This window comes from Gadus macrocephalus, chromosome 21 (assembly GCF_031168955.1).
Source record: "Gadus macrocephalus chromosome 21, ASM3116895v1".
NCBI lineage: Eukaryota > Metazoa > Chordata > Actinopteri > Gadiformes > Gadidae > Gadus > Gadus macrocephalus.
The window spans coordinates 10180656-10195655 of NC_082402.1; the positions used below are offsets into that span (position 1 = coordinate 10180656).

Here is a 15000-nt window from a genome sequence, read left to right on the forward strand (position 1 = left end):
ATGGTATCTTGCTTTTTTCTTTTTTGCTACTTGCAATTGCGCCATCATATTTTGCTGCTGTCCAACTGCAAATCTCCCCACCGTGGGATTAATAAAAAAGAATCTATCTGATCTTATTAAATGTAGTTACCCCAGGTTAGGCTCACTATGCCATCAAATGCTCTGGTCCCTGCCCAGGCACTGGGTTTGCCTGGGCACGTGCACATGAATGCATGAATCTAACATGAACGGGTTTATTTGGTGCTATATTTATTATTATTGCAGATCGGTCCTATAAAATAATGTCAAATGACAAAGTAAACATCACATGAAATAAACCAATATAAAGCGTGTATTTAACCGTGTTTTAACCGTGTATTTAAATCGCACGTCTTAAACTGCAGAATACGGCAGTAAACCTAGAGCCATAAACACGCCTGAGCCTTCAGTGACTTCCTGCATTCAGTTTGAGTTGGTGGGAAAACGTTGGCTTGCGGCTGTAGGCCCCGAGTTGTTCAGCTTTAGCGTTTGGTTTATAGTAACAAGGTAGAACTATTTTGCTACTGTACTTCAGAAGTTAGTTATTTCGGGTTTGTACCACTTGAGTATTGATATTTCTAACAACTTTCAGTTTTACTCACTTTTTACAACTTTCATTATTACATTTCCCTTTTGTATCCCCACTACTCACTACAAAATAAAATCTGGAGAGTAAGGGAAGGTGAGGAAAGACCGTTAGTATGGATGTTATCGTTTATATATTTAGAAAATTCCAATAAATCTCAAATGGGAAAACATTTGTTATTTTGCCTTTTTTATTAACAGTATTTACTTGTGCATTTACTCTCAATACGTAAGTATAAGTATATTATGGGGTTTAGCCTCCTTCATCGTTCCCCTCACGCCGGCCAGGCTCATTTGGTTGTAGTCGTGGTAAACGGCTCAACATGTTTGCTGCTTAGTATGAGTCCTAAATGTATCGAGCTTCTTTTCGATAACTTTTTCCCGTCTAATTGTTCCACGTGGAATCCCTCATGTTTCCCAGACGCTGGATGTAAGTGGCTCTGGGCGAACTGAGCGAGTGCTCTCTCTCTCCAGTCTACCTTTATGTTCTTCTCTCCCCACTAACAATCACAGACCTTATCGACAGTCATTGTAACAGGCTGTTTAGTTAATAAAGTGTGATAAAGTCCCGCAAATATAAAGCAGGACGGTTTATAATACTTAGATGGCTATGACTGTAAAATGCGCTAAAATCAGGCTTCTTTTTTTTACCTCTGCCGAGAGTGTGAGAGTGAGCTAGAGAAAGAGAGAGATAAGTGTGTGTGTGTGTGTGTGTGTGTGTGTGTGTGTGTGTGTGTGTGTGTGTGTGTGTGTGTGTGTGTGTGTGTGTGTGTGTGTGTGTGTGCGTGTGTGTGTATTAAAGCAAACCACCAATGCCGTTGGGTTTGTCTGACTAAATGACAACCCATTCTTGATGATCTCGTCGAACGGTTGAACATTAAAAAGCTGTTTATGTCGAGGTCGCCCCAATCATCTATGTCACGGCAACCTACTGCTCACCGTTGCATGCTATTGGGTAACATGGTCTAAAACAGTAGAGAGGAAGATAGAATTAGGGTTAATGTTGAATTGAGAACCTCCCCATACGTTTCTAATGATAGATCATGAGAAACTGATAATGGCCACAGACCACTTGGCACATGGGACAAACTAATTAGAATAATGAAAACTGACTATTTACACTGGGAATGGGCGGGAAAAACGTCAGAAGCATCGCCTGTTCATAGTAGCAACAAAAAGACTAGAGCTAGGATTTACATACTAACAAAATGAATAATTGACGTACGTCCATACGTTTAACAATAGATGGTGGTTCCCCCGCACCCCCTTCCCCTAACCGTGGCAGGGACAGACTAAAGTCCGATCCGATAAGGCGTAGGAGATAACCCAACGTGTGCCGTTTGAAGGGAATGGAATTGGAATGGGCGACATCGCGCTGATGATCCATTTGTTCGAAATGTCAACTGAATGAACAGAGCTGGGATAACAGCCGTGGCGGGGGGGGACACATTTGAAAGAATGCATGAATTGAAAACGTATTGGCTGGAGCATGCTAATAGATGTTATCACCACGAGCGATAGACGACAAAATGCCCAACAACCTTTTTGAGTTGTTAGAAAAAAAAGAAGACATAATGCTACAAGAAAAATGTACGGTGCTGGGGACATTGTCTGTTGGTATTTCTTTTGCTGCCTTTTGGACACTTTCTGGATTCAAATTGGTTTGAAATGATTGTGACGTGATTGAACAATGGAAAAGCAGCCCCAACCCGATCAACCTTGGATCTATTCTCGGGCAATCAATTGGGTCCGCTATAAGGTGTGCCCCGGGAGACTGGCCAAGGGAACATTGTGGTAGAGATAGCAAGGTGGTGTGAGGCACCTCCAGCTACTGGATTGTAGTACATATTTTTATAAGGAGGGATTATTAGAAATCAGCAGACTACTGAGAGGTATATGGTGTGATAAGGAATAAAGAAATCATTGTTCACAATACAATTTGCCTATAATCTCTATAGGACAGAGCAATACGTCTATGATGGTATGTTATCACACTTAATACTGCTTTTTATCATGTCTATAATGTTGCGTTGACACTTTAAATAATGTATTCTACTATCTATTATGTTGTGTTAGCACATTAAATAATGTATTTTATCGTGTCTATAATGTTGTGTTATCACGTAAAATAATGCTTTTTATCATGTCTATGATTTTGTGTTATCCCAACAAACACGGTTTAATATTGGAGGGAGGTGTTGTACAAACCTGGCGTATACATAATGCAATGACAAATGACAAAGGTAAACAACAATACTGGCGTCAACTCGATTCTACCCAACCGCCGTTGACTCTAATGGTGTTTACGTGGCTTCTCTGCGGGGGTGCTTTGGTTTTGTGTGCGTGTGTGTGTTTGTGTGAGTGTGTTTGCAACGTCTGCTCTCGGAGGGCGGAGAAAAGTCAACTCCCTCTGTATTTTAGGATCCGTGGACTGCATGTGATCAATGGTGTAATTGTAATTAATTTGATTTCTACTCCCCTCAGCAGGTGTTAAGAGCGGAGTGTGAGCGTGTGACTGCCAGACTCAGAGAGAGAGAGATACAGGGAGAGTGAAAATAGAGAGAGGTAAAGAGAGAGAGAGAGAGAGAGAGAGAGAGAGAGAGAGAGAGAGAGAGAGAGAGAGAGATATTAATAGGAAGAGATTGGCAGCGGGAGTGATGAAGCAGGTAAATAAAGAGTGAGAGCGTCTATTATGTAGTGTGAGTGTATCGTTTTTACTCCTTTGTCTTTCATTGTAGTTCAACAGTTAGGAATCCATTTGGTATGTTTAGATGCAGACACTTTGTATGACTAAACTTTCTTGGGTAAATCCTGTGACTTGGGCGTTGTATTCTCCCACAGTAAATGGATCGACGATGAGAAATCCATAAGTTAAAATCGATTCAAAACAAAACCTTAACTAGAGGGAACATGTTCATTTCCACACCCCCAATTTAGATTCAATAAATTAGAGTTTTACAATATTCTAAGTTTCTTCAAATAAAACAACACTTTCTCTGACAAAAAATATCCAGGGTGAGTCTAATCCCAAACTAACTAAATTTTGTTCGTATCACATTTTGGTTGGTATACCGTTATTGTATTATTTATTTGGTTATATTAAATTTTTCATTGTTTTACTCATTTAGCATATTATTGTATTACTGCATATCCACTAACCATCGAATACATTTTGTTTGTTTGTTTGCTAAAATGTCTCGAAAACGCAAAATGTGTGCTGAGAGTCACAGATGCATCCTGGCTAACATGTAATATGTGTGTGTGTGTGTTTGTGTGTCCGTGTGTGTTTGTCTGTGTGTGTTTGTTTGTCTGTGCCACACAAACAGACACACATACAAATGCACACGCATTGTCCATCATGAATCTATGTGCCAGTAGAGGTCACCTGGGCCGCTGGTACTCATACGGATAGTAGAGTGTGAATCATGTGTCGAGCATCGAGGAATAACAAACGGAACAAAAGGAAACATGAAATCCTAGAACTGCTATTCCTAGAGCAGGACAAAAATAACCTCATCTGCTGAGTGGTAATGATCATGAAGAATGGCTCTCACACCATACACCACTATCATTTATTCTAATGGTGCCAATGTTTTTCTATTAAAATGTCACCATATATATGCGAAAGATGGAATATATAGGGTTACACGACTTGTTCTCCAATAACAGTGGAGCAGACTTTTTGAGTGTGGTCTTCAGACGTGAGCGTTTTGAAAGGATACTGTCCCTCCTGCCTGACCGATACGATTCCATCTGTGAGACAGTGTAAAACGGGCCTGAGAGAGACAGAGGAGGACAGCAATAGGGAGACGGGGAGATGATATCCGAACCCAAGTGAAAGGAAAGGATCCTGAAGCCGAATATCTGGCATGTAGCATTTCTAAATCTTCTTTTATCTCTTTTATAGATTCATGCTCCACTTCCCCAACGGCTGACCACAACCACGACTTGGAGAATAGTTTGTGCATTCACTTATTTATCTTGACTCCCCCTCTGTAGTGTTATTTTTGGTATTTCTGGTACCATTGACTTAATCTTGCTATTGCGTCAGAGGGATTGGTGTGGTTGGAGAAAAGCATCGCAGGTCTTTGTGTGTTCGCCCAAAGAGGATCTGGAGATCGAGATGAGGATTAAGCCATGAACGGAGTGTTGGCTTTTCAAGCCCCAATCGAGACTGAATTAGCCCCTGCTGAAAATCCTATATCTGTAGCTTGATGGCATCAGCTTTCGGATATATATATATATATATATATATATATATATATATATATATATATATATATATATATATATATATATATATATATAGAGAGAGAGAGAGAGAGAGAGAGAGAGAGAGAGAGAGAGAGAGAGAGAGAGAGAGAGGGAGAGCGAGAGAGAGAGACAGAGAGAGAGTGAGAGGGAGGGAGAGAGAGAGAGAAATAGATCTCAGAGGTAACCTGCAATGTCAATCCATTTTTACTCATCCATTCAGCCATCCGTTTGTTATCCGTTCATCTTTCAACAATTAATTTATCTCTCCATCTTCATCCATCCATTCATCCTTACGTTTTTAATCCATCCAACCATCGATAATTCACCCATCCATCCATCCATTTGTTTCTCATCCATTCATCCATCCATATTTCATGCGTTTTCATGTGTCCCTCTCCAGCCAACCATCCACCCACCGACCCCTCCATCCATCCATCACGGGCCCACCTGTAGCAGCAGCCTCTCGTCCCCCAGGATGGCAGCTTTCCTCCAGTCGATGACCTCGGAGAAGGGCAGCTCCCAGCCGTTGCTCAGGATGACAGGGATGCACGCTGCCTGGAGAGCAACACGGACGTCAACAATAAACAACTACAGCCACATCAAGGGCGGGTTTCACACACGCAATCCATGAGGCAGTGTTATGATGGCGCAGGACGTCGATTCAAATAAGAGACAACTTGTTCTCTGTTAGTTATCAACGGTAGCAAGGGTCCACTGGTTTGTTGCATGCAGGGACAAGGAGAATGACAGACACACAAATGATAGGTTAAGTGATGTTGTGGCTTGTCTTGAACTGAAAGTTGGCTATTAATTGAACCTTAAAGGTTGTATCAGCAATGTTTGGTGACATCACTTCTGGTTTTATTTGAAGCGAGATCCCAAACAAACAGAGTCAGCTCGCCCCTCTTTTCCGTGTTTCATGCATCCAGTAAAAACTATTATGAACGCAGCGCGAAACAACACAACACCCACCCCTTGTCGGTGGTTGGTTGGATTACTATTTATTTTGGTTTTGAGTGGTCGGCATTTGTTTTGTGTACGATCTCTGAGCATAGGCTGCCTACAGAGAGGCGTTTTTTTTGACGGCCTGGTTTTTTTATGGGTTGGACAGCTAGCGGATCGTGAGGAAAGATCGGATGAATGTGATCCTTTATGTTTCGGCCTAGCATCGCTGATGCAACCTTTAATAATAGTGTCATTGTATATTAATTGTCCTATATATATATATATATATATTGTGACGACCCCCTGCACCCCTTAAGGCTCTTTGATGCCACTACAGGGCTACTACTTGGGGAAGGTGATCATAGTCACAGTATTGATCACACCTGGGTTAATGGGCGGGGTATTTAAGCAGGTTGGGTCTCTCTCTCATTAGGCACTCTTTTCGGTTGTTGCAGGTACTAGGTATACTTTCACTTGGGCACGTTGCTTTGTTCTTTGTCTTTAACTCTTTCCCCTCATCCTCACTCTTATTAGTTATAGTCTCATTTCTAAACATAGACGCATTCACTGCATCCACAACCATATCTCGCACTTAAACATATACCCTAGACACGTTACTCCTTGTTTGTTTGTTTGCTTTGCTAAATAAATTGCATTTTGCTTTAAAACTCAATTCTGTTGTTGTCCCTTTAATTATGTGATGGTGAAGTGTTTCACCGTAACATAATTTTGGGGGCTCGTCCGGGATGCCTGTCGGTGAAAAATCCGGGATCCATAGACTTTTGTGAGTTCAGGTGAGAACGTCAATTGTTTGTGTTGGCTATAGTTTTGTGCAGTCTCTGGCAAGGAAGAGCGCTCCAGCTGGGCTTGCCTTTCCTTCGGAGCACTGTTTATTGTTTTGGTTTGTTGTTTTTGAGAAAATCCTGGTCCGAAGTTTTTAACTTCTGTCAGGGGCACGCTTCGCACAGTGGTAAAACATTGTAGCGAGTTCAGCGTTAACCAGTCGCCCCAAGGCCGGCACTTCTCAGAAGAGTTAGCCAGGACAGTTAGCTTCTTTGGGCTAGGTATTCAGGGCGCCAGTGGACTGCGTATGAAGACACACTTTTCAGTGTGAATTAGCGCCGACAATCAATGGATGATTTCACCTGGATGCATGGGAGTATTTTGGTTAGTGGCTTGCGGATGTGGTTAGTGTTTGTTTTGTTAGATTATAACTTGGTTTGCTACTGTTGGCGTTCACTGTGCAAGTTGTTTAACTTGGAGCGGAATACCGCATTGTTTGTGGAACGTCCACTAGTCTGTTGTTAATAGTAACTTGGCCATTTTGGAACCAGCTTAGGTTGGAGTGAGTTTGTTTGAACTAGCACATGTTGCCCATTGTGTGTGAAGAACACTAGTAGTCTGTGCAAGTATTTTGTTACTTTGTGCCTCATTTTTGTTGGTTTAATTGTGTACCCCTCTGCTGTTTTTGGAAATTGAAGGTAGCCTGTGTTACTGTAGCGCCCATTAATTAATGGGTGGCTTAGCACAAAGCTACAGGTTTTTGAGCAGGGTTGAATAATTGTCTTGTGTTGTGAATTGGATGTTGACTGGGTTAAGATGGCATCCCCTGAAGCTTTTATTGCTAGTCCATCAGAGGAGTTGTTGTCTGGCCTTACCAAACTGCAACTCTGTGAATTGGCTACACAGTATGAATTACTGATAACCGCGCAGGAGAATAATTTAAAGGAGACCTTGTTCTTGGCTGTAAAATATCAGTTGCAAAGGAAAGGAGTGTTGAAGACCGATGCTCCTGTTTCTGTGGACAGTGATAAGTTGCAGCTTGAGAAATTGCTTGTTGAAAAGGAGGCTCGCGCTTTTAGGGATAAAGAGCTGGAGCAGAGGAGAACCTTAGAGCTCCGCAAGCTTGAGCATGACCTTGAGTTAAAAAGGATGGAGCATGAGACCCATGAACGTGAAAGAGAGCATGCTTTGGCAATGAAGAGGCTTGAACTTGAGTTAGGCCAACGGCCTCAAGCCTCTCCTGCCAGTCCGTCTGTAGGTGGTTTTGATGTGAGTAGGAACATACGTCTGGTTCCACCATTCTCTGAGAAAGAGGTGGATAGATATTTCACTCATTTCGAGAGGGTAGCAACCACCCTCAGTTGGCCCAGAGAGATGTGGCCATTGTTACTTCAGTGTGTGTTTACCGGGAAGGCCCAGGAGGTGTTGTCCGCTCTAAGTATCGACCAAGTTAAACAGTATGATGTAGTGAGAGACAGCATATTGCATGCCTACGAGCTGGTTCCTGAGGCTTATCGGCAGAAATTCAGAAATGCTAGAAAGCTAGAGCAACGTACTTTTGTTGAGTTTGCATTCGAGAAAGAACGCCTGTTTGATAGGTGGTGCACTGCACAGAATGTTCAAACCAGGGAAGACCTAAGACAGCTTGTTCTCTTGGAGGACTTCAAGAACTGTCTCCCTGAATCTGTCGCTATGTACCTGAATGAACAGGAGGTGCAAAAGTTGGACAAGGCTGCTGTTCTTGCAGATAACTTTGTACTTACACACAAGCGTGTATCTAGTAGTGGCTGGGTAAGCCATCAGAACCAAACACGACACCCTCCTAGGAGTCAGCCACAGTCTGGTGGTGGAAATGGTGCTTCGCGCTCATCCCCACCTGTTAGCTTTAGCCGTCCTCCTACTAACAACGCAGAGGTCACTTGCTACTATTGCAAGAAGATGGGCCATCTGAAAAATGATTGTGTAGAACTTCGTAAGAAGAACCAGAACGCCAAGAGTTTTGGCCTGGTGGCTTCTTGTGGAAATGTCCTGTCTTCTTTGAAGGATACCTCGAGTGTTGGGCATGTGGTTGCTTGTAAAGGAGATAAGTGCAAAGTTGACGCGGAGTACACTCCTTTTGTCACCAAAGGCTTTGTGTCTTTGGTGGATGGGGAAAGTAGTGTGCCAGTAGGCATACTAAGAGACACTGGGGCAGCTCAGTCATTTATGCTGTCCAGTGTGTTGCCTTTGTCTGACAGTACTTTCACCGGAACACATGTTCTAGTCAGGGGTTTTGAAATGACTCCTGTTCAGGTGCCGTTGCATAGAGTCCATCTCTCTTCCAAACTGGTCAAAGGTGATGTGGTGGTTGGCGTTCGACAATCTCTCCCTGTACCAGGTATTTCATTTATCTTGGGCAATGACCTGGCTGGTGGGAAGGTTTGGGGTAACACCGAGGCCGTCTCACCACCTGTTGTTGCTGATTTTGTGCCTGAAGTACCACCAAGGCCTGATCAGTGCTCACGGCGGCATCCTGATGTGTTTCCTAGCTGTGCGGTTACTCGTGCCATGCTGAAACGTGGCCTTGCTTCTGATTTGGTTTCTCTAGAGGACACTTTTCTTACTAAACCTGAGGTTGCAGGTAGTACTTCCTCACAGTCACCTGTAGGGGAGCTAGAGACTACCACTGCTAACTCTGACGACTCTACTGGAGGTGGTGGTAACTCTGATGAAGAGATTGAGTCTGCAAAAGTGGTCCCTCCCTTGGGAGTGATTAATGGTGAGTCTGCAGTCACCATTTTGACTTTGAGTGAGCTTGAGCGCTGTTCTTTGCCTGATTTGTTCAAAGTGTCACGTGAGGATTTGATAAGAGAACAGTTGGTGGACTTTTCTCTCAAATCTCTCTTTGTTTTGGCATCTCATCAGAAACCGGAGGATGAGTCCAACTATTATGTACAGGATGGTTTGTTGTGTAGGAAATATGTGTTCCAACAAGAGACTTTTTCCAACTCCTTTGTACAGATAGTTGTTCCTTGTAAATTCAGGAAAGCTGTGCTAGACCTCGCTCACAATGAGGTAGCTGGACACACTGGGGTGCGGAAAACGTATGACAGGATTGTGCGTTGGTTTTTTTGGCCTAAGTTAAGGAAGGATGTTTCCTCGTATATAAAAGCATGTCATGTGTGCCAACTGACCGGAAAACCGAACCAAAAGATTCCTGTCGCCCCATTGCAGCCCATCCCTGCGGTGTCTAATCCTTTTGAACACCTCATAATTGATTGTGTTGGTCCATTGCCTCGCTCTAAGGCTGGACATCTTTACCTGTTGACGGTGATGTGTCAATCTACACGCTACCCTGCAGCGTATCCACTTAGGTCAATTACGACTAAGTCTGTGTTGAAGGCTCTTACTAATTTCATGTCCACTTTTGGGATTCCAAAAGTCCTTCAAAGTGACCGAGGGTCTAATTTCATGTCAAAGCAGTTTACTAGGGCATTACGCCAACTTAAAGCGAAACATAATATCTCCAGTGCATACCATCCGCAGAGTCAGGGTGCTCTCGAACGTTTTCATCAGACGCTCAAGTCTCTCTTAAGATCTTATTGTGTAGAACTTGGGTCTGATTGGGAAGAGGGTCTCCCTTGGCTACTCCTACCAATTAGGGAGGTTGTTCAGGAGAGCACGGGCTTCAGCCCTAATGAACTGGTATTTGGACATGATGTGAGAGGGCCAACCGCTGTTTTAGCTGATGAGTGGTGCACTGCGGAGGCACCTGTTAACGTGTTGGACTATGTAAGCGGATTCCGCTATCGTTTGTATGAAGCTAGAGCCGCTGCTGGACGTAAACTGGGTAAAGCTCAGTCTAAGATGCAACGTCTTTACAACCGCAGGGCGAAACATCATAGTTTTAACCTTGGGGATAAGGTTTTAGCTTTGTTGCCGCTTTTGAGTAGTCCCTTTCAGGCTAAATTCAGTGGCCCGTACGAAATTGTGAAATGTTTCAATGATCACAATTATGTTCTTAGTACGCCAGATCGGAGGAAAAAGGTGCAAGTTTGCCATATTAATCTTTTGAAACCTTACTTTTCTTCTTTGTCAGTTGCACCTGTTGGGTTAATTGCTACCACGCCTCTAGGGGTCTCTAGTGACCCAGACCATGTGTTTTCCTTAGGGGATAACAATTCGGAAAGTCTTGATTCTGTCGGTGAGGAGTCCAGTGAGGGTGTGAGACCTCCATCACAGGCGATCGTAGAGGGTCGCCTGCGAAATTCTGAGTTCCTGGCAGAATTACCTTCACATCTTTCCCATCTGAATGATGTGGAGAAAGCCGATATGATTGGTCTAGGAAATGTCAGGAAGCTTTTGAGAATGTTAAGCTTTTGCTTGCTTCTTCCCCTGTGCTGTCAGCCCCAAACTTTGACTGTCCTTTCAGTGTAGCTGTTGATGCCAGTGGGAGTGGCGCTGGTGCAGTTTTGTTACAGTTGGGATCCGATGGTGTCGAGCACCCCGTAGGATATTATTCTAAAAAGTTTAATCGTCATCAGCAAGTTTACTCCACAGTGGAGAGAGAAGCACTTGCTTTAATTCTTGCTGTTCAACGTTTTGAGGTCTACTTGGGCTCATCTTCGAGTCCAATAGACGTTTTTACTGACCACAACCCGCTGGTGTTCATTGATCGTATGCGGAACCAGAACGCATTATGCGCTGGAGCTTAATTCTACAGCAATACCCGCTGAAAATCCAACACATCAGGGGCAAAGACAACATTGTGGCAGATGCGTTGTCCCGTTGTTGAAATTACTTGTTTTGTTTTTCTTCTATCTCTACCTTGTGACTGTCGAGTTCCGGGGTTTCACTGTTTTTCCTAGTCCTAGGGCCCAGGATCTAGGAAGAGACAGTGTTGTGGGTTTGAACTCTTCATTGGTCTTTATTTCTGTTTGGTTATTTGAGGTTTAGACAAACCTCTTTTTAGTGGGGGAGGTGTGACGACCCCCTGCACCCCTTAAGGCTCTTTGATGCCACTACAGGGCTACTACTTGGGGAAGGTGATCATAGTCACAGTATTGATCACACCTGGGTTAATGGGCGGGGTATTTAAGCAGGTTGGGTCTCTCTCTCATTAGGCACTCTTTTCGGTTGTTGCAGGTACTAGGTATACTTTCACTTGGGCACGTTGCTTTGTTCTTTGTCTTTAACTCTTTCCCCTCATCCTCACTCTTATTAGTTATAGTCTCATTTCTAAACATACAGACGCATTCACTGCATCCACAACCATATCTCGCACTTAAACATATACCCTAGACACGTTACTCCTTGTTTGTTTGCTTTGCTAAATAAATTGCATTTTGCTTTAAAACTCAATTCTGTTGTTGTCCCTTTAATTATGTGATGGTGAAGTGTTTCACCGTAACAATATATATACTGTATGTATCATACTCTTTGGCCCATTGCATTTCATTGTCTTCCATTCAGAAAGTGTATACTCTGAAGTTATTCACGCATACTGACATAAAGATTAATCGAGCTATGCAAAGGTTGCACTTGTTCCACACAGAGAGAGTAAATAAAAGGAAAGGAAATGTATTCATGACGCAGAACAAAATAGCCTTCATTTGTTACTAATTTACTATTTCGTACATCAATACAATCATTCCTTCCTCCAGACACCTCAGGGCATGCCTCCATGTTTCAAATTGCAAACTCAATGAGAATTATTACTGTTATCTAAAAAGAGAAAAGTGCTGGTTATTGCAGGGGGGGAAAAAGTTTCAATAATAAACAATTGATACAAAAGTTTTTCACTGATCCGTGCATGTGGAGTTATGGATTGCTTATTGATATATTTATTTATTTGCCACTGCAGGGGCATTTATCTGCCGGGGTCGTTTTCTCTGATCAGACATTTCAAACAAGTTCCAAATTGGAGTTTTTGTATTTTCTTTGCAACATTTCTTAAGAGAGCAAATCCTTATTTTTTCACATCAATGCCCAGAGGATACATGACTGCTATCTTTTTATCAGGAGCAATTCTTTATTTTGCAGGAATGGCCTTTCTGTGTTCCTGCGCAGAGGAAAACAAATTTTAAAACCGGTTTATCATTTGGAGATTAAAGTTGTAGTAGTAGTAGTCATAGTTATAATACTAGACTTAATCGATCAATTGCACCACAACCATCCCTGTTTTATTTTGCATATATTTTATACTTTATAAAGATCCTTTCTATACCTTTACATTTTTTTTTTGATAAATGACGTGGTCAACTTCTCACAATAATGTCCAGAATTACCCTGTGGTATACTGTGCATTTGATAATAAATAAAAACATTGTATCACTTTTTTATCAATTTTGTTTACAATTATTATAAATAATCTGTTATAAATAATGTCTACCATCAGCTCAACCAATAAGGAGGGATATGAACGTCAGGTTATGTTAGGTACAACCATTGGATGGATATATACAAATCTCAATTACTCTTGGCTTTTCGTTTCTTTAAAGTTCAAGACATGACTCTGAAAGAAAAGAAGTTTAGAGATTAGAGGCGATTAACTAAATGTCGAGCGTGCGTTGATTCTAATTCATGCTGAGAAGTTTGGTCCATTGATTCACTTTCCATTAGAGCTTGGCTAACATGGAGCTCTTCTCCGAATGTACTTCACTACTCACTTCTCCTCTACTCTCTTCACACATATCTCATGTCTCATGTCTTTAATCCTACTCCTCACAGGGAAAGGGCTTGAGCACAACGTCTGTTTCCTGGTTCCCCTGCGAGACGATGGTTCAGTCCGTTGTAAGTACGGATCTTACAATGGCTTTTAATGTCGACTCTGCGAAAAGACTCATCCCTCCGACCCTTCCCCCAGAGATGAACAAAACGCAGCCATCAGCCCATTGTCTTGATGGAAACCGCTCACTTAAAAAGTGCAAAAGCAAATCAGGTGAAGAGACACGATTCCCAAGACACAAGACCTTTAATGGTGACATGTTATACCACCAGGTATGAGTGTGAGATGTGTGCTGGATAGATCTGTCTTCCAGCCTAACCAGTTGACTGTAGCAAACGTTGTTCATCTATCCAGCACACATCTAGGTGGACACCCCCACTTGTGATGTCAGAAGAGGCAGATTTTCAAAACGGCTTGTTACGACTAATCACACTCACACTTGGTGGTATGATTTGTCACCTTTAAAGCCACAGGTCATGGGGTTTAAGTGCCATGGCATACGCACATGTGTGGATGTCTACTGGCCTTAAGCAGATACTCGCGTGAGAAGGGACCCGTTTCAATTAAAGTCATTCATTACTATCCAGACATATGGTGCTTTGAAACATATTCATGTCTGATCTAATTGTCCGCCATTTGCCCAAGAGAACTTCTCTTTTATTGGCTAGTTTAGACATGGGTAACTGGATCGGCCTGTCAGGGGACCTGCTGTTACTAAAACAACATGAACTCAGGGTAAACCAGCATGTCCAATGTACTACTGTCTTTGAGTGCCACACAAACAGATGGCTTTCATCTCAATTGTATGGCCGTGTGTGGGGGGGTGGGGGGGAGAAGCCCGTTTTGGCTTCCTCCGCAGTAGGTATTGAAGGGGAAACGTCACGCTGAGCTGTTTTCTATTGAAAAGAGAGACTTCTTCGGAAAGTTGTGCCATGCAACATCAAGACGTCCTTTTATGGCAAACAAAAACAGAAGCACTCTTGAGGAAGTATCGGAGCGTGTCGGTCCCCCTTTGAGTGCTTTATCCCAAAACACGACAATTCCAATCCAACCAATCAGAGGACATCTTGTGGTTGAACTGAAATGAACGATTATACGTATGGTCATTCCGCAGACACGATTGCCCCTTCCACAGACCTGTATCTCCTCAATATTGAAATCTACTTTAAATCCCCATCCGAGGCCCCCGTCTAGTTTGGAGCGATGCAAGTTATACGATTTACTCATCAAGTCAAATAAGATTTGTACAAGCCGTTATGTTATCCGACATAACCTCTGACGACAAAATGTAAAAACACGTTGGGAAACACAAACAATATAGGAATGAACCCGTAGGATGTCTGTTGTGGAGGATGGTATAAAAACTCTCGCACTCCCTCCAGGCAAGGGAATATTTTTTTTTACATGCGGGCGGAAGACAGTTTGTCAATAGCAATAAGATCAACTGATGGGATGTGTGGGCCGCAGGGGGGAGACTTGGACCACATTTTTTATTCTTTTGCATCTGGCCTCTGCACTTCCTCTTCATTTACACACACACACACAGAAAAAAACACACACACATGCACAAACACACACACACACACACAGACATGCAGACACACACACACACACATGCACACAGTGCACACACGCACAAACACACAATGACGCACGCACACACACACACACACACACACACACACACACACACACACACACACACACAC

At 42.8% G+C, this 15000-nt stretch overlaps 1 protein-coding gene across 1 annotated transcript in view; it reads right to left on the reverse strand.

Annotated features, from left to right (window-relative positions):
• Positions 1 to 15000, reverse strand: part of LOC132449540 (exostosin-1) — a 172192-nt gene that overhangs the window by 39753 nt on the left and 117439 nt on the right. The window contains exon 4 of the mRNA XM_060041226.1: positions 5305 to 5412. Coding sequence (XP_059897209.1) covers positions 5305 to 5412 — 108 coding nt within the window. The remainder of the gene's footprint in view (positions 1 to 5304; positions 5413 to 15000) is intronic.